Genomic DNA, 19,115 nt, shown 5'->3' with positions numbered 1-19,115 from the left:
CACCGAGGAGAGTGGAGAGTAGGAGGGAGTGAAGAGCAGGGAAGAGAGGATGAGGGAGTGAGCGGCGGCTGCTGTTATAAGGGAGGGGAAACCCTAGCGGGGAGGCGAGGGGTGGGGGAAATGTCCGCGTCGCGCGTGAGACGAGAGATCGAGCCCGAGAAACAGCCGAAATGATCCTACTTACGCCCAAATGAGCCGGGCTCTGGAGAAACGAAGGGGAGGGCCATTTCCCCGGGGCCTGGCTTTGGGCTGCTTTAAGCAGCGTGCCGGCCGGGCCCAAAAGACGTCCAGGCAAACAAACATGGCCGCCTGCACCTGATGGGCCTGGCTTTGGCCCTTGTCCAAACAAACAACACACGTCCTTAATTTAACTACTGTCTTAACTCTTTTCCCCCATAAATTAGGATCCATTTGGAACAAAGGTCATTTTCTGGTCCCTATGGTAATTGAATAGTTTCCTCAGGCCATTACATTGTGAAACTTCTACACTGCCTTAGCCAAAAAAACTCCTGAAAAATACCAAATTATTGAAGTTGATTAGGATATTGCCAAAGCATATTAAAAAGATAAAGAGACATTGAGTCAGTGTCAGTAGATTAGGACACCGGCGGAGCCATGCATTGGCCATAGAGGGCTCCGGCCCCCCCTTGCCCGGTAAAAAAATGAGGATGTATACTGTGGGATGGGATCAGAGCATGGACAAGCCTTTAAAGGGCAGTCAGGCGTAGGATTCTAATAAACATAGACTAGTAAACTTCCTAGTTATGCCTCGCGACTTGATGGCTTGCGTGACTTGGGCACAACTGAGTCCTTGCCATCGAGTTACTCTAGGAGACTCGTGCCGCATGGAGTCCTCGCCCCAAGGCTTAGTGTCCGCCCATTTAGTGCGCCTTGTTTCTTGTGACCTTTCGGGGATTTGAAATATGTGTCGTTATATCTCTGGCTGAGGTACGTATGTACCCTTACTCAGGTATTGGTCACTCCTCTTCCGTACAAAAAAAAATAGTTTAGCTTTTTGTGGTGTTTGCTACAGCTTCTCGTCACTTCTGCTACCGGAGCCGTGTCAAATAGCCCGTTAGCCCGCGGTTAGAAGCACGGACGGAGCTATGTGGGGTCAAACTGGGTCCTGGCCTCTCTTGTTCCGGCTGTATCACTCTGGAGGTTTGCATGTCACTGCATGTATGTAATTAATTCATGCCTCTCTCGTACCATGCTTGATGTTGCTGATGAATGGATCACAGCTTACAAATATGTAAATCCACACATTGTTCATTCTTCTTTGATAGAATTTCAATTGTTCATTGCAGTCTATATAGATAGAACTTGAAAAAACAAAGATTTTTCACAGAATTCCAATTGTCTATACTACTATTGGTAATTACTGTAGCAGCATAGCTTTGAATTGGCCCCCTACACATTCATGCAAGCTCCGCCACTGGATTAGGACACCACCAATAGAGGCTAACACTCTTCTAGTACAAATAAAGTGATCCACATAGATTAGAAACTTTTAAAACTACTATTCACACAATGCAAACTATCACTACTTATGATTTGCACATAAACTTTTTTCTTTCATCGTGCCTCACCTTTATTTCTTCTCCATCTTTTTTTAGCATGGACCACCTTCTCTTTCGCATATGTAGCTTCTGCAAACTACTATGACAAATGCAGAGCACCTATTTTTTTATTTGATCGTACATGGCCCATAGGGATACAAGTAAAAAAAAAGCAGCAGGCCTTAGTGACTTCGGATAGTGATGCTGGTGAGGAAGATGGTTGCCGAGTGTGCCTGGGCCCTGAAGCAGTACAAACAATGCAAGTTGCAGCTGCTTTTTGGCTCAGTGCGTCAGTGCCGTAGATTCCACTTTACTTTTCCTAGAATATCTCCGTGCTAAATCGCCACTGATTCTTTCCTTCCATTTGCTTATCCAGTCCATTTGTCGATCGACTCCAATCAACCTAACTTTAGGGTGTACTATTGTGCATCCCAGCATGATTCCACCAAGAGTTGCAATATTCTTATAACAAAAAATGTTGCTTATTTGCATGATGAACAACTGATTATGACTCACAGTTCAGAATTCTGAATTATATCACCCCACAAATATCTGCTCTGTTTTTGTTTGTACTCAGGACAAATTGCAGTTCTCGGTAAGACATCACAACAACCATCAAATCCACTGGTATTATCCAGACAGATTCGAATCTTGGAGGTATGAATATTTAACCCATGTTTTAAAGGCGGCTAGGCATCTAGGCGAGTGCTCGGTACGCCTGAACGCCTAGCAACAAGGCGCCACTGTTTTCCAAGGCGAGCTGGGTACGCCTAGGCGACGCCTTTAAAACCATGTATTTAACAACCATAATATATTTTTTTCCAAATCCCAATGGCAAACAAAGAAGCTTCTACATATGGCAGAGTAAAGGATCTTCTCGAAATGGCAGACAAGGAAGAGATTCGATCTAACTTTGTTCATATTTCCCATATATATATCAAAATTCAGTCATGAATTGCCAATCAATCACATGAAGCAAAGCATCGCTGAACCACTTGCCGATAACACAGCATCGTGAAACCAGAATATACGTTTACATCTGGATCGAGCACGTTGTTAATTCTTCAGCTACACATCTAAAGTCACTACTGACATGTTACATGTTCTAGCTTTATAGACTAGCTTGATTCTAGGCTACTGCAAGGAACCTTCAAGGATCTGATATTCAGGTCCCAACAACATTGTCCAATACCAACTTCTAGACAGTGCAGTAAGTTTTCAGAATCCGTCTTGCAAGATCGGTAGCTCCACTTTTCTTATAGATTAGATGCAGATTGAACGCTGCTTCTCTACGCACGTCACAGTACCCTGGCTTCAGATCCTCTGGCACACATGAACCAGCCTCATATGGAAGTTTAGGGATGGGATGATCTTTCTCCTCGATCGCCAAAGCCTTCTCGTAGTAAATAGCTGCCAAGGTATTCAGGCCAATGTGGTGATATGCCCGAGCAATGTTGTACAAGGCTTCCTACGAGACCAAAACAAAATCTCACTGTTACTCAACAAATTGCCGGCATTCCACAATGAAACTAGGAATCAGGATGCAGGCGGGGCGGGTTTTTAACGTTGCCCACCAACCCGCCCCGCAAAATCAAAGTAAGCAGACAACGCGGTCCAGCTGCAAGTTCCTTGTGGCCTAACATAGTTTGGTCCGCCAAGCCCACTGGACAACACAATAAGCCCGCTAAGAACCCGCAAGAACCACAGCCGTCGTCGTCGAAGCCGATGGTGTCGTACTCCGCTTACCTCAAAACTCCACGTTAGAATAACGCCTATAGGGCCAGCCATGGGCCTTGGCGTCCACGCCTGGTGGCCGGGCTGCCTCTAGGGTATTATGGCAGTTGATCTCTGATTAGGCAAGAATCTCCGTTGATTGGGTGTGTTCTATAAACCCTACACGATCCTTGCCTATATATATTGTACCCTCCTGTACACATATGAATCAATCTACTATTCCCTGAGCCATATTCACTTTCATGGTATTGCTTTCACCACAGATGGAAAGTATGTTTGCCACCATGCCAGGCGCCGGCGACATGGCCACGGTGGAGGAAGAGGAGGCAGGAGAGGATGGGACTGACATGGCTACCACTCAGATCCAGCAAACCCTATTCCTATTCTTGGGACCTTGGTTAAAAAGTTCTTAGATCGACGGGGTGGAGGAACTTGGATCGAGGAACATGGTACATACTTGCGGAAGGTTTTTACACTGCAGGAATATAATTGTTCCTGAATCGACATTCCCAGGACAAGGAATGTGGTATCACTCCAAGTTCCTGGCTACTATGTCCGGGACTGAAGGGAAGAGCATTATCCGCAGGAAATATCAGAAATTTAGTGCCAAACCTGACTGTTATCACAAAGGCGAAGGTATCTGTACAGGAAAGCAAAAGCTTGGACAATGCACTGGTTCTTATTCTGAAGCCTGAAGCCAAGGGTCAAACTAATCAAGGCAGTGCCTACAAAGATTGAACAACATGATCGATATCCTGTATAGTGACGCATATTGATAACAACTATGGTGATTGGTAACATACCTACACAAAGATTAATAAGAGGGTTTTCTGGGTCCAACTTATAAGCTTCCAGGTAATCCCGAGCAGCTGACTGATGCTGACTTATAGCAGTAAATCGATGCCCAGATATGATTATTGGAGGCACACAGTCAGGCTTCGCTTCTCTTGTCCGTAGAAGATGTTTGAAATGCTGTGGAAACCTGTCCTCTATTCTGCAAAGCAAATGCCAGTATAAAATGTAAATTTTGAACGGCTAACTATGTTCATTCATTTGTTTTTGTCCCACAGCTAGAAATATATGAACAAGGTGTCTTGAGTTCATTAGTTCAATGCCACTGAAAATCAAGAGGCAAATTCGAGGGTCCTTGAATATATTGCATTGACATGGCGATCAGGTAAAACATTTACTTATCAGCATAAATTCCATAATGGGCCAAAAATTTGGATGTTGAACAGTGCAGTCACCATTAGGCCAATATATTTTTGTGCCAGTGTTTCAGGTGGGTTCTTTTCATTCTCAACTTCAGAATTCAAAGATTGGGGAATGAGTCACGACAGGTCCATTATCAGCCTTTTAACAAATTACCAAGCAGTTGAAGTAACCTCCTGGTAGATTAGGATCTTACAGAATTAGTGAGTGAGTCAACTTATATACATAATATGTGCAAGGCTACAAGAATGAAAAGAATAGCTATAATATCAGCTAAACAAAAATTTTGTACATATAGCCATAAATGTTCACTAATGTAATACATAAATACAGAATAATGTGTATTCTAACTAGTCACCTTGATATCACCTTATAGTAGGAATTCCATGCAGCAAGAGAATATGGGTGCTGCTGAACAACATAACGGACATACTTAAAGCCATGACTGGGATCTGGAGCTCTATAAGCAATTTCTGCAAAATGAGATTGAATATTATCGAATTAAAAATGCTGCTCCACCTGCTCTTTCCTATGCTACTTTTTTTTTTACTTTCAGCCCTCAAAAGATGTGAAAAATATTGTTATAATGTCAATAACAGATGGAGTAAGTCCAAAACCCTTTCCAAAAAAGTGGAGAATATCTGGTCTCAAGTTGAAAGCACAAGATGGTTTTCTTTAAAGATCCAATTTTACGATGTTATATCATATATGCTACAGTAAGGTGAATAGATCTTACGAGCACCCAAGGATCTGAGTTCCTCTTTTTTGTCACCAGTGAGTGCGTCATTTCCAAGTTTGAGAGTTCGGTTGATAATCTGCAGTGCATCCCAATATCGCTGCAGCAAAGCTAATGTTCGACAAAGCTAAAAAGATAAAGGCCAGAAAAGGGAACACTTAATAGTTAGGATAATACTAAAAAAAGTACCAATAACAAAAAAATGTGAACAAAATAAGAATGGGGTCTAAGACAAAAGCATATACATCCTTTTAGTGCAAGGACTCTTCTTTTATAGTGCAGAAGTTATCAACAATAAGTAAATGCATCCTTATTGGAAAATGAAGTTGCAGGTGATGTTGATTTATTAATAAAATTATTTTTTGGTCATGAAGAAACGTTCCTGCCCCACCCATCCCCATCGAGACCTCTACTTATGAGTGTTGAGGTATCCAACAGATGCATGTTTCTGGACATAGCATAGGCAATGTTTATGTGTTGTCAGCTTCAACTGCCAAACTTGTTTAGAAACCTCTGGTGTAATTTACTCAAACTGTATGATCATTGGCTAATGTAATGTACAATAGGCAATTGTGAAGATGAAACCTAGGCAAAAAAAAAATGGGTAGGAGAACCTGGCAGATACAAACATTTAACACAAGCTGATGATGCTCCACATTTGTCAGTATACCAGGAACAGGAGGAACTTGCTTTGTTCTTGGCTAAAAACATTGAACAAGAAAGGTATTTAGATCTTATTGGGGAAACTACCTATAATATTAGTATATTACAAACAGCAGAAGAAAACAAAATACCGGATCATCAGGTTTTAACTCATTTGCAGCTGCCCTTTTCTCAATTATTTTCTTTGCTCTGTTTGCCTTTATTCTATTGAATTTAACAGTATATCAGCAACGTCAATGGAAAAAGTGAAACAAATAATAAAAAATAATCAGAGATAGAACAGAGTCAATTATATAATATTGAAAGAGATTAAGACTGTTAATATAGCACAAAAACTATGCAACGACAAAGAAAAAGGAACATGTGCAACACATTCTATCATGCGCATGGAACAACACAGGAATATGATCATACATCACTATTATAGCCAGATATATACAACATAACCCATGCATCATTAGACCTTTAACAGTAGGAGGCTACTTATTTTGTTTATCATAAAATAATATCATTCAGAACATATAATCAATTGTCACAATATGCACACGTGCATTCTGCTACGAGAGTCCTTGACTGAAAATTTAAATACATGGAGAGTCCTTGACTGAAAATTTAAATACATGGACAACCATTTTCTGGGTTTTCAGTGCATGTGCCTCAGTCCAGCTTCTATCTTGTCAGGTTATATGGATTTGTACTGATCATAGGAGTACAAAATTCAAATTTTAATTTGGTATTCTGAATTCTAATTCCTAGTTCATGTTCTTCCTCCAAATTTATAAGATACGCATGATGCATGGTTCCAGTAATTAAAAAAAAAAGAGAGGCATGGATGTACCATAACCTAATGCAAAATATCATGGCCTGAGTCCCATACTGTGGAGAACCAAAACCAAAGGAACAGCAGCATTCATGAATAGTGCATGATGCAGTGCTTATCTTTACTTGATATAGCCTGTACACTATAATACAGATATATTTGCCTCTCATATTCGCCGAATCACCATTTTATGCAAACAAAATGTTATAACCAATTGTGGAATCTATGGAAACAGCGAATCATGCCCTGCATCAGGTACTAGGATTCATGCCATAAACACTCAGTATTAACTATGCTTGTAGAAAATTAGTATTATCAACTAAACATAAGAAATGGCCGTGAACAAATGTTGTACTTACAATTCATCAGGTGATGCTATTGGCTTTAATCCTTGAAATACACTATCTGGGCGTTGCTCACCCAATACTTTGACTCTTTCATGCAGAACAGTGTTTGGAAGCTTTTTCATTGGCCTGACCTGCTCAATTAGAAATAAGCTATATGTTTTGAAAGCACACAGTAAACTTCCAGCTCACCAAAAAAATATTTCTAGAACTCTGGCTATCACATTGCTCATCAAGGAAACAACATGAAGGGCGTACCCAGCGCAGAGAGCTCCCGCTCTAAAAACATATAACCAATTTTCTGATGTTTACTATACAAAGTTCCCGTACTCACTTCAGTAGCACGGCCATTCAACACAGTTCCCAAAGTTCAACCTTCATGATGTTTTGTGCAAAACACCAAAAGTGTTCCATTAGTAGAATTTGCAGCCTTTGACATGCTAGTTTTTTTTTTTGGTTTAGAATACCGTGGATCACAATGAGTTGATGAGAATCCATTACAAGTAAGGTTGTTAAAATCATGATTTTGAATCAGATCGGATCTCCAATGGCAGGATCGCAAATTGTAGGGTCATAACTACTAGAATAAAAAAATCGTAAATTCAGGAGTCATTTCAAAATAAATGTTGCTGCAGTAATTATTGTCATAGAGTACAATCCTGGCATGAAGAAAAAAGAAACAAAAGGCATATTTTCCATTAAAATGGAAGCAATTGAAAAGGGAGGAAGGGAGGTATAAAAACAGTAGAGATGAAACAAATAGCAGTAATGCTACGCACATCTTCATCAAGCAATACATCAAAACCATATATGGAAAAGATCATATGTACCTTTCGATTAGCATATTCAACATTCAAAGTTTCTAGAATAGGATGAAAAATTGTGTCCACAAAATCTTCCAGCTTGCCTTTATTGTAATAAATTTTTGCAAGCTGCATCTTTACTTTCCCATCACACCACCAAGGTTTCCGTTGGTCTGGAGTATTAGCAGACTGCAACTCTGCAAAAGACAGCATAAGTTGATAAAACAGCGAAGTACTATACCTGGACTTTTGGGAGCATGAAGTAAAGTGACAACTGCATAGAAAAACACTGAAAAAAGAAGCCAATTAGCTGCATAAAACATCTTAATAAGTACTATACCTGGAATTTTGGGAGGAGAAAGCAAAGTGGCAGCTTCATCTGTCTTGTCGTCGTCAACAAGAAGGGACGATAAGGTCAATCGTATATCGATATTGTCCTTCATGCTTCGTAAGGCTAAGGGGAAAGGAAGAGAAGACATACACTATGTCAACAATTACACATTACACAGAACTAAAGCACCATGCATATATTCATTATTATGATAACTATGCATACTAGAACCCGGTATTGAACATACTATAAAGCACAGAAACATGGACCCCTTAGAAGGTCCATCATTGATGAAATCAACAAAGACTAATCTTAAGGCTAGTCCAGTGCATGGAAACATACTCATTTAATGTGCGTTTCATAGGATAAAATGCTGATGGCATAGGATTTACAATGACAGAAAACAAATCTGTAACATACTAGAGATACTGATTGGTCTCTGCATCCAATGTCTTGGAGTTTGTATATTACTGCATATCTTTGGCACACAGTTCATTACAAATTTGATAATATCACATGCTGCAATTAGTGAACACAGGCTGTCTTGGATACTGGATTATGTTACCATGCACTGGAGGCGGTGTTTCGTCCCAACAGTATCATACATTCATACCATGTATCCTAGGTTGCAGCCTATGCACTGGCCTATGCATCCAACAATATATGATAAGAGTCAAGTATTATTAGTGTAGTCAGAATCATAATAATTCAATTATGATGGGACATAAGCTGGGCATAGCTCCTCTCCATTAGGTAGCCACAGAAGTAAAGTCCCTTTCATAAAGCCATCCCAAATTAAGGGTATCCGGTATACTAATGCTCAAAACTATGGTGCAATTCGTACTGGCAATAAACCTTTAGAATCCATCTGTAACTAATGTCAAGCAGAGAAGTGCTTCCTCAAGGTAATGGAACATAACCTTTATAAAAATAAGGAATAGCATTTTTTTTGTCCCCTAAGACCATGTAGCACTGAGCAACATTGACATATGAACTACCCATTTCTTTGATATCAAAGTATAAACCACCCTGAAACAAGTAGGAGAATAATCAGCTGAGAAGAATTAAGAAAGTGAAGCAAAGAAGCAACTGAGCCCAAAAAAAAAATCAAGAACTTGAAGCAGACGTATTGAATGTCTGAATAAATAAATTGTTCCAGAAATCTTCTAAACTCTTCAGGAGTTAATGAACCTGAACACATGTTACATGGCCAAAGTCCATTAAAACTTAAAAGGTGATCTAATGACTTCAATCTATGTATCAATATGCACAAAAGAAAATAGCATGTTGACTTTAACACTCTGGATATGGTCCAACCAATATGCTAACCTGCAATCTATAAAATATTTGGTGAACATGTCTATGAGCAAACAAAGCTACATGTTTGCACTTCAATTGATGAGTATCCATTAGACTTCTATTGGCAATGTATAAATTTTGGAACACCTTTTTAGCCAATTAGTATATCAGGATGATGTAATAAAGTGAGCTCTCAAACACAGGAATTTATATTTCATCACAGTTACATTCAAGATCAACCATAGAATCTGCTTTCCACTATTTTTTTTCTGTACCAACTATGAAGGGCCTTAGACTTCAAGGGTACAATATCAACCTACGAATATACTAGTTTACATGTTCCATCCCATGTTGTTCATCCTACATTCTCTCTAGCAATGCATAGGTGATTCAAATTTTACTTATGTCCCTTGAGATGACCGTAGCTCTTTCTTTCAAAGAAAATTTTTAATATAATACCAACTGTGCTACTACACTTATCTCTAATTCCCTCTCCAATGATTCATTGGATTCAATTGCTCTCTGTTAGACATATGTGTGTTTATGTATGTGCGTGTATATAGCTGGACTGGGCCTGGGCCGTGTGCTTCTATAGCCGGCTGGCTCTCTCCTCTGTTGATTATGGATAGGTATAGGTATAGGAGATTATGGATAGGAATAGGGGAGGGGATCTTGTTTGGCTATGTTTCTATAAACCCAAGATCTCTGGACTATATATACATGTGCCCCTGTACCTTGATAACCAATCTACAATTTCGACGCAATCTTCATTGCTTTCACTCTCTAGAATATTTGACAGCAATTGCAAGATCCGGTTCAAAACTTCAAATGCTTCATACTAGGACTTCGAAAAAATGCCAAGATACTTGAGTTGAATTGGAAAATAAAGATATTCCAGCCACTCAGATTTAAAATCAACCTTCACGTACAAACATTGGGGAGAGATGAAAATAAGGAAATCAATCACTCACATCATTATGAGTAGCAACATTTTCAATCAGCAGGTAAAACTTTACTGCATACTCATATTGTCCCATTTTTTCTAAAGTGCTTGCAAGTTCCTTAATCACATCAATGTTTTCTTTCGATGGCTCCAAATGCACATCATGAAGGAAAATCTGCACAGAAATTATGCGTCATGATAACTAAGTAATCAGATCTGTACTATTTGACTGAGCTTGGAGGAACAAATGACATTATGTAAGCAACTAATAATAAATAATCAAATTTACCACTCTTTCTTCAGTACTCACTCCATCCAGCAATGGATGGCATATTTTAGAATAAGAAAGTCATCAAAAGTAGATTATGGCCATTGATTTTTCTTCCAAAATACTGCCAATTGCTACAGAATCAACATCATTTTAAAAGGGTTTTGAATATTAGTATGTTAGTTTTCCTACATGGAACATGCATATAATTTAACTAATTGTTGGTCCGAATTTGTAACGTTTGACCTTTTCAAAACAAAATACACCTTATATTGATGGACAGAGGGAGTACATATTTAGGGAATTCTGGCATGACTTTACTTGAACCAAGGAGAGCAGGGGAGGGCATTCAATCTAACAAGGATGAATTCCATCATATGATATACAACAGAAAAGTCTGGAACAAACCTCAGCATATTTCATGTCACCGCAATATGCATGGCAGATTACTTCTTTTGCCTGCAATTGTACTGGTAGATTCTGTTGAGATCCCAATTGTAGCTGTGCCCTCTTGATCTGCCTTAGTGCTTCACTAAGAACATTATTTCTTATATAAAGTGATATCAATAAATCTAGAACACTCCAGTCAATGTTGGAAGTTTGAGTATTGGCATAGTCTTCCAACAAATTAATAGCTTTGTCAATTTGACCACACTCTCTGTACATCTGAAAGAAAAGGAATGAATCAACAAGTAGCCCAAAATCAAACCAGTACAATGACACATAAATACTAAATTCATACTTCAGGGAATAAAAAGTGCAAGAGATAAAGGTTGCCAGAACATAACCACCCTTAGATTGAAACCACGCAGGATTACGTTGCAAAACTGGCGGAGTCGAGTAGAGGCCATACCCCCCCCCCCCCCCCCCCACCCTGCGGCTAAGATAGATTAATGAAGGTTTACATATATATTTGCAAGTATAAACAGTCCATCTAATTAGCTCGATATTCTCCCTGCAAACTGCGCATGTATTGGCCTCATGGCCCATCTATCTCCAGCGAGTAGTACTAGTTGATCAAAACTGTGATTAATCTGGTAATAAGCTTCATTAATCTAAAACCAAGTGAACAGAAGATGGGAACATGAGCAGTAATATATACATTCGATGGAAATTTAGGGACTAAACTGGTCTCTGATTGGAATATAAAAGCAGGTTAATTCTGATGTGAGACAACTTCCGAGTAGTTTTCTCAATCCTGTAAGAATTCATGCATAAGAAACACAAGGTATGTGGATTGTGGACTGGCAAATTGGCGCTGGAAAATATGTAGTGTGCTCTTCAGGAAACTTTGACCAAGAACAGATAAGCTAGTACTTCTTTTAACATGTTCCCTTGCAGCCAGTGACGAAGCTAGAAAAAAATTTAGGAGGGGCTGAACAAAAGAATAGAGGTTTTTTTTATCTTCTCTTAACCTTAGCCCCTCCTACCTAATACATGTATGCATAAAATTTTAAGGGAGGACTTAGGAAAATTCCACGTGCTCAGGATGGGTAGGGGGGGCTGAAGCCCCCCTAGCCCCACCGCTGGCTACGTCCCTGCTTGCAGCATATGTCAGATTGTTACAAGGTGCCGGTTACCAATGTGTGCTACACTAATCACTAATGTTACAGTTAGTTTCGAGTGATAGTCAGAACAAACTGACATGTGTGACATACCTGTGCTGCTACTTTACGAACAGCAATATTGGCAGGATAAATTCTGACTATCTGTTCATATATTTCTGCAGCTTTCTGATAGTCACAAATATTGCGATACATATCACCACAAAGATACTTCAGATCTACATCTTCTGGATCTGCTCTCATTGCTTTTAAAATACAGTGTCTTGCCAGAGAAGCATCCCCTTTTTTCCTGTAAAATACTAGTCGATGAGGCCACTATCCCTATTTTATTTAGAATGGCTCAAAGAAAAAGCAACAAATCATGTCAAATTATCAGCAAATAATGAAAGTTATAATCGCTCGCATAGATTACAACATATGTCTAATGTAGAATGCTGATACACTATATCATAGGAAAACTTGAGGGTGCAAGAGCAAAAGGTAAAGGAAAAAAAAAAGGGGGCATACCCAGTGCAGATAGCTCCCGCTCTGTGCAGGGTCTGGGGAAGGGTGTCAGTGGCAAGCCTTACCCTCGCCTGTGCAATGCGAGGAGACCGCGACTCGAACCCGGGATTCCGGTCACAGGCGGTAAGACTCTACCGCTTGCACCAGGCCCGCCCTTCTACAGAAAAAGCAAAAGGAAAAGAAAAAAAACTCGGCCCCTGGAGGAAAGCCTCCCCTGAGGGCAGAGGCGTTGACAGAAACATAGAGGATTCTTTCCCACAGGGTTGATAAAAGGCCACGAAGCCCAGCTATGATGGCAAGCGTATCATGCTGCAACCGTGAAAATAGCACGAGTGGCCTTTTTTTGAGGAAGGGGAGTCAAACTACCAACATGTAGGTTGCACATCAGCATCCCTACCACACGTTCTCACAAAAAAGGCATATTATTCCATTAAACAGCCATATTAAAATCTGGAATAAAAATAAAAACAATTAACTGCCTAAAGACTGATCCGAAATGTATTACCATAGAGTGAACACAATAAAAACTAAAAGCCTAAGCAGTAATTCCATTGTGCCTCCCCATCACCCCAAATCTATATTCAATGAAGGGGAACCAAATAAATAACTAATGGCTGTAACTCACCTAACAAGCATCGCACTGATATGCAAAGGTTATATTGCAATAAATAATCTAAACATATGCAATTTTGTATGAAATCACACTATAACAGTATCGATGCCAAGTGCATCCACATTCTAGCATGTATGAAGATTTCATCTCATTTAACTATGTATGCAAGATTTCTCTCAGAAAATTATGAGGCAAACTTGTCAATACACTTCTTCACAAAGACAAGGTCAACAGAAAATAGTATGAAGTAGACTCACTTTGCCAAGGGAATGAGTTTCTTCCACAGAGATGCATCTTTTGGGGAAACATATGCAGCAAGCATCAAGAAGTTTATGGCTTTATCTAGTTCACCAATCTCACTATAAATGCTACCAAGTAGATAATATGAATCTGACAAATTTGGCGCAATTCGCACAATCTCATGTAGTATAGGAATTGCCTGCAACAAAGGACATCAGCACAATGTTAATGCTAGACAAATTGAAACATCACAAAGAAAGCATTTACGTTATCCTAAAAAACAATGACACTGCAGTAGGCACCTATGTTACACGGATACTTCACTGAAGACGCGTATCGCGTATCCGATACGTATCGGATACGGATACGTGTCCGATACGCCTAGGATACGTATCCTTCAAGTATCCGATTTTGTATTATTTTCGTTGAAATTGGATACTCCACCGGCCACGTCTCCTGCGTCCCGATACGGCCCAGCCCAGTACAAGCCCACGGAGACAACCTCAGTCCCGCACGCCCGCAGTCGGAATCCCGCAGTCGCAGTCCCGCACGGAGACAACCTCACGGCTGCGCCCGCGCGTCGCGCCGCAATCCCGCTCGCCGGCCGCCAGCCACCGGCGACGAGCCTCCGCCTCCGCCTCCAGGCGCCACCAGCCTCACCGCTTCCTCCGGCGAAAACCGTTCCTCTCCGGCGCGCTACCTCCGTTCCGGGTGAGTCTAGGCGCATCGCCTCCTCCCACGGCCGGATCCTTGTCGGCCCGGGTCTGGGCGATTCGTGGATCCGGTGGCCCGGGTCTGCGCCGTCCACAGCAGTACAGCACCGCTCCTCCCCTCCCCTTGCTTCTGCAGGCCTACAGCGCACCCCCCCCCCCGTCCTCACCTCTTCTTCCTCTCTCTCTCTGCAGGTCTGCGAGGTAGTGCCGGCGACGAGGCCTCTCCAATCCCTCCGGCGAGCTCCCCTTCCAAAGTGGTGAGGTAAGCCGCCGCCGTCATCTCCTCCCGCAAGCAGGTCCAGCTGAGCCGGCAAATCTTGTCGTTTCTTCTATTCTACCCTCCTTGCTTGCTGTCCTCGCTTTGGGATTTCCCTTGCTGCTCTTTCTGATTGGGGGAATCGATTCGGGGGCGTTGCAGAAGAACGTGAACGAGGCGGTGGAGGGGCTCAGGGCCAAGGGTATCACCGCGGTGGGCGCCGTCTGCCACGTCTCCGACGCACAGCAGCGCAAGAGCCTCATCGAGACGGCCGTCAAGGTCAGTGTTGGGTTCTTCGGGAAGGGGGTTTCAGTCTTTCAGAAGTGTTACATTACATTGTCAGATTCCTCCTCTTGTTGCTAAGCTATCCCATCAGGCCTCCCTGCGGTCAACGTTTTGGCAAACCTTGTGGGGAGCCTAGAATTAAGTTTGGAGTACATGTGCATCACGAAATCTGGCTGTTTTGTTTTATCATAAGTTCGTAGCTTTATTACTCCACATGTCCAGTGAGATGACGGTCCACAAGGCTCATTACAAACTCTTGGGACTTGGGAGGCTGTTAGTCCAAACAGCAGAATGACCCAGATCCCAATTCACACCCAAATGAGTTAAACTGTGAGCACAATTATTACATGAACGAGAAACAAAGGACTAAAGGAGATATACACCCTCCAGTAAAACTAGTTGCGATCAGATGCCGCAAGATAGTGAATACTCAAGTAGTCAAGTTTTAGTAATAAATTGATTGATAGTTGGTTACTTGGTTTTTCTGTGCAAATTCTGGACTTAGAGTCTTGGAGAACTCGAGAATGGACAATTGAAGAATGGAGATGCTTCCGGAGTTCTGGTCTTTGCTTTGGCTGGTACTTGCTATTGCAAGGTAATTTACTATCACTTTTTACAATTTTAATATGCGCTATTATCTATATTTATTAAAAAAACAGTAAAACGTATCCGTGTATCGGGTTTCTTAGGAAATTGCCGTATCCGCGTATCCGTATCCTTCCGATACCGATACGCGTATCCGTATCCGTGCAACTTAGGTAGGCACAATCAGTTTCTTAAGTCCACCAAATAATCTATACCAGGCATACAAGCGATGTAGACTAGATGAGAGAATGTCACGTGTCAAATGGAAATGAAGATCAGAGCACCAAAATTGTAGACGACACAGTTCTAGTCATGTCCCAGATGGAGGTGATGACACTTGCTAGAGAAGAATTAAAAGGTTAAGGTTATGGAGTTTGGCTCGGGCTCAGGGTGTCTTAACTTGCTACCCTTGAGCCAAATGGAGGCTCGCGCCCTAGAAGGCTCTAGGATGTGGTCGGGTTGTCTATGTAAAAAAAAACAGGTGTGTGTAATTCGCTGCAAGGTGTGAGGCGTGAGTGGACTTTTATACGAGGACAATCCCCTTTCTTTTTCTTCTTAATATAATGATATGCAGCTCTCCTGTGTAAAAAGGGCGTACCCAGTGCAGAGAGCTCCCGCTCTGTGCGGGGTCTGGGGAAGGGTGTCAGTGGCAAAGCCTTACCCTCCCCTGTGCAATGCGAGGAGACCGCGACTCGAACCCGGGACCTTCCGGTCACAGGCGGTAAGACTCTACCGCTTGCAGCTCTCCTGTGTGTTCTAGAAAGAAAGGTGAGATAGAAAAAATAGCTACTCAAGCTCTTGAGTTTCATAGAACCTAAACCAAACAGACACTACTGTTAATAATCCTGAAATCGTAAAACAAGTTGAGTTACTATTCAACAATCCAAAGCTCTGAAGCCATTTCTTATGTCTCAAGTCAATTGACATGCTAGTGAGGTGATGCAAAAGAGTTCACCTACAGAACAACACGGTCACTAGGTCTAGTTAACCACACAGGCTCAATGGTAAAGACACCACGTATAATGATGCTTTTCAAAGGAGTTAAAAGAGAATCTACTAGTATCCTACTCAAAAACAAGGACAACCATGAAACTTCAGTATTTCAGGTAGGAAGTTTAATACGTATTAAGTAATCATCTTGTAATCCTCCTATTTTCGGTAGTAATTCTTTTTTAAGGTAGTAATCCTCATATTTTTAGGAATAAAAATATTAATCCTCCTAGATGTGAGCTGCAAGATAAACTAGCTCACAGTGAATATAGCATACATAGAAATAATAACATTTGGAAGCTAAGAGTTTGGATGTCTATAACGGGCTAATGTAGTGTCATATATTTGCTTAATGGCAGATTAGTTGCTATATGCATGTCAACTTCTATTTGTCAAAAAACTCATGATAGCAGCAGTTATCTTGGTCATCTTAACAAACAATCCAGCGGAACAATTATTTATTGTACGACTTATAATTTTTTAGGTGCAGAAATTCAATCTCAGGATAAATAAGCATGAAAAGAAGTAAGGTCATGACCTTGCTGATAGGAACATTATATTGAATTGGGAAAGTAACATATCAAGCTATGCATCAAACTACTTGTCATTTGTGAAAAATATAACTTATAGAAGTAACAAAGTCAGATCTTAGACCTCGTTAAATTTTTCTTCAGCGAAAAGTAGAGTAGCATCACCCAACTTTTTAATAACTTCAGCGCTGCCCTTATTCTTTGTTCCTTTCTTTCTTCCCCTTTTCTTGCCCTGATAAAAATGAGAAAAAAATTCTGATTTATTAATGCTATAAATATGATTAAAAAAAGACATCAACTGCATTGAACACATATAACATATCAAGTGCTATAATCCACATAATAACCGCTTTTCAGATAAGCACTAAAAGTAGAAAACAGTTTGGGCAAAGAGCTTGAAACAGCTAACATATCTTCAAATGTAGCTAGAAATGAAAGGGAACATACTTAATTCAACTGAATAGAACGTTGCATGAAAAACAACAGCCACATCTCTCAGTCTTCAGTCAATTCTAAGACACTTTTAGAATGTGTGTGTGTGTGTGTGTGGGGGGGGGGGGGGGGGGGGGGGGGGGGGAGGGGAGGGGATTGGGGGGATAGACACTGAGGAATTCTAACTCCAAGATAGTTTTGGTCTACTGGTATGTACTTCATTCCTGTAAGATGTATGGAAAGTGTACTTTATCTGTTCTCTCCATGCATTCAATACCATGAGGATTGTTCTAGCAGAATTTTACCAAATGACTTAAGGAATGGAGTAGCGTACATCTTTGGACCTTCTTTTGCGCCGAAGACCAAAGCCTTCCATCAGTTGGTCGAACATGGTTGCTGCTTCCGCTTCTGAAAGTTGATCCTGTCTTGGCCTTTTGGAACCCTCCTCCCTGGAAGATGACCAAGAGTTCTCAAACATATATACTACAAAGACAGTTCCCTGTAACAAATAACATGATGGTTCGCACAAATGCATGAAACAGATGACCAGAAAAGACATCCAAGAGAATTACTTCAAAAAAGACATCCAAAAGAATCACAGAGGATCATGAGAGCTCCACAAGAAAATGAACAACTGAAGCATACTTAAAGATAAGCATCGAATAGATAGTTACCCCAACATCAAAAAGTAAGGTTTAGCAAATATACTACTGCTAAATGAAACTGGTCAAGCAATAAGATTGGTGTGGCATAAAGTTGCATTTAATAAACATCTAAGCTGAACCATACTAGATGGATGATGAGCAACTAAATTGTGTTTGCCAATTGCCAGCATGTCTATACAGATTACCATTCGAGTACTGACAGACACAATCCCAAATTCCGCACCTCTGGGGTTGCTCCTCGGCAAGGGTCTTGCGCTTGCGCGCAGCTAGCGCCTCGTAGTCCTGCGAGTGGGCACGCAGCTTCGCGGCGGTGGTGCTACTCTCCGCCATCTCCACGCAGTGCATCGCCTCGTCGGCGTCACCAAACTCGAACCCGTCCTCCTCATCCTCGTCGAAATCCTCATCCCCGTCGCGCCCGCGGTCCCCCGCCTCAGAGGCGGAAGCTCGCTGGTCGCCGTCCTCCGTTACAGCCGACATCAGCGGAGAGGTGGTAGTGACGCGCGGGTGGCGGTGGTAGTATCAGGGCGCAGGACAGTGCCGAGGTGCCGCTGCTCCTCGCAAAACCCGCCGCCCTCCTCCGACCACCTCAGCGCTCGCCACGTCTACGGCCGCAACGCCCGGCGTTAAGCAACGGCTGGATGACTGGGCGAGAGCGGGAGCGCGTAGGGCCCGTGAATGGACCTAAGCAGCACCGAAACTGAGTAGTCGCCGGACGGCTCGGACGGCGGCGGCGGGGGAGGGGAGGGGGGGATAAGGGGCCGGCGAGCTCGCTGTGAGAGTGTGAGGCTTATCGAGCGCGCGCAGCAGAGAGCCCACAATGCACGGCCCATGGGCCGTTTGGTAGGGATTCTTGGGCGCATCCGGAGCTGCGGTGGAGGCCTGGAGGGCGTCCTGGCGGCGACGAAGGGCCTGTTTGGATAGGAACCTGGACGCAAGATGCCTGGCTAGGAGCTCGCCTGGAAACTGCCTGTGCAGAGTTTGCCTGGACGCAATAAAGTATTCTATTCTTAATTGACGTTAATGGT

At 41.9% G+C, this 19,115-nt stretch overlaps 1 protein-coding gene across 4 annotated transcripts; it reads right to left on the bottom strand.

Annotated features, from left to right (window-relative positions):
* Nucleotides 1-2,460: 2,460 nt before the first annotated feature.
* Nucleotides 2,461-18,833, bottom strand: LOC136476347 (uncharacterized). Of its 4 annotated transcripts, none has more exons than XM_066474139.1 (18): nucleotides 18,314-18,833; nucleotides 17,760-17,874; nucleotides 17,118-17,225; nucleotides 13,652-13,833; nucleotides 12,371-12,566; nucleotides 11,121-11,378; nucleotides 10,473-10,619; nucleotides 9,123-9,231; nucleotides 8,212-8,325; nucleotides 7,899-8,068; nucleotides 7,084-7,202; nucleotides 6,036-6,108; nucleotides 5,856-5,942; nucleotides 5,242-5,368; nucleotides 4,864-4,978; nucleotides 4,097-4,287; nucleotides 3,906-4,018; nucleotides 2,461-3,027 (listed from the first exon to the last, which is right to left on the bottom strand). In XM_066474139.1, the coding sequence occupies exons 1-18, from the start codon at nucleotides 18,565-18,567 to the stop codon at nucleotides 2,758-2,760; spliced, it is 2,748 nt and encodes a 915-aa protein (XP_066330236.1). In that variant the 5' UTR covers nucleotides 18,568-18,833; the 3' UTR covers nucleotides 2,461-2,757. The 4 variants fall into 4 exon arrangements, 3 of the variants coding, with proteins under 3 accessions (XP_066330236.1, XP_066330237.1, XP_066330238.1); XM_066474140.1 differs by having other exon boundaries at nucleotides 5,871-5,942; XR_010763536.1 differs by lacking the exon at nucleotides 2,461-3,027 and having other exon boundaries at nucleotides 4,875-4,978.
* Nucleotides 18,834-19,115: the final 282 nt, after the last annotated feature.

This window comes from Miscanthus floridulus, chromosome 8, assembly GCF_019320115.1.
Source record: "Miscanthus floridulus cultivar M001 chromosome 8, ASM1932011v1, whole genome shotgun sequence".
Lineage (NCBI taxonomy): Eukaryota > Viridiplantae > Streptophyta > Magnoliopsida > Poales > Poaceae > Miscanthus > Miscanthus floridulus.
The sequence above is the reverse complement of the archived record's forward strand: the minus strand, read 5'-3'. Positions and strand labels throughout refer to the sequence as shown.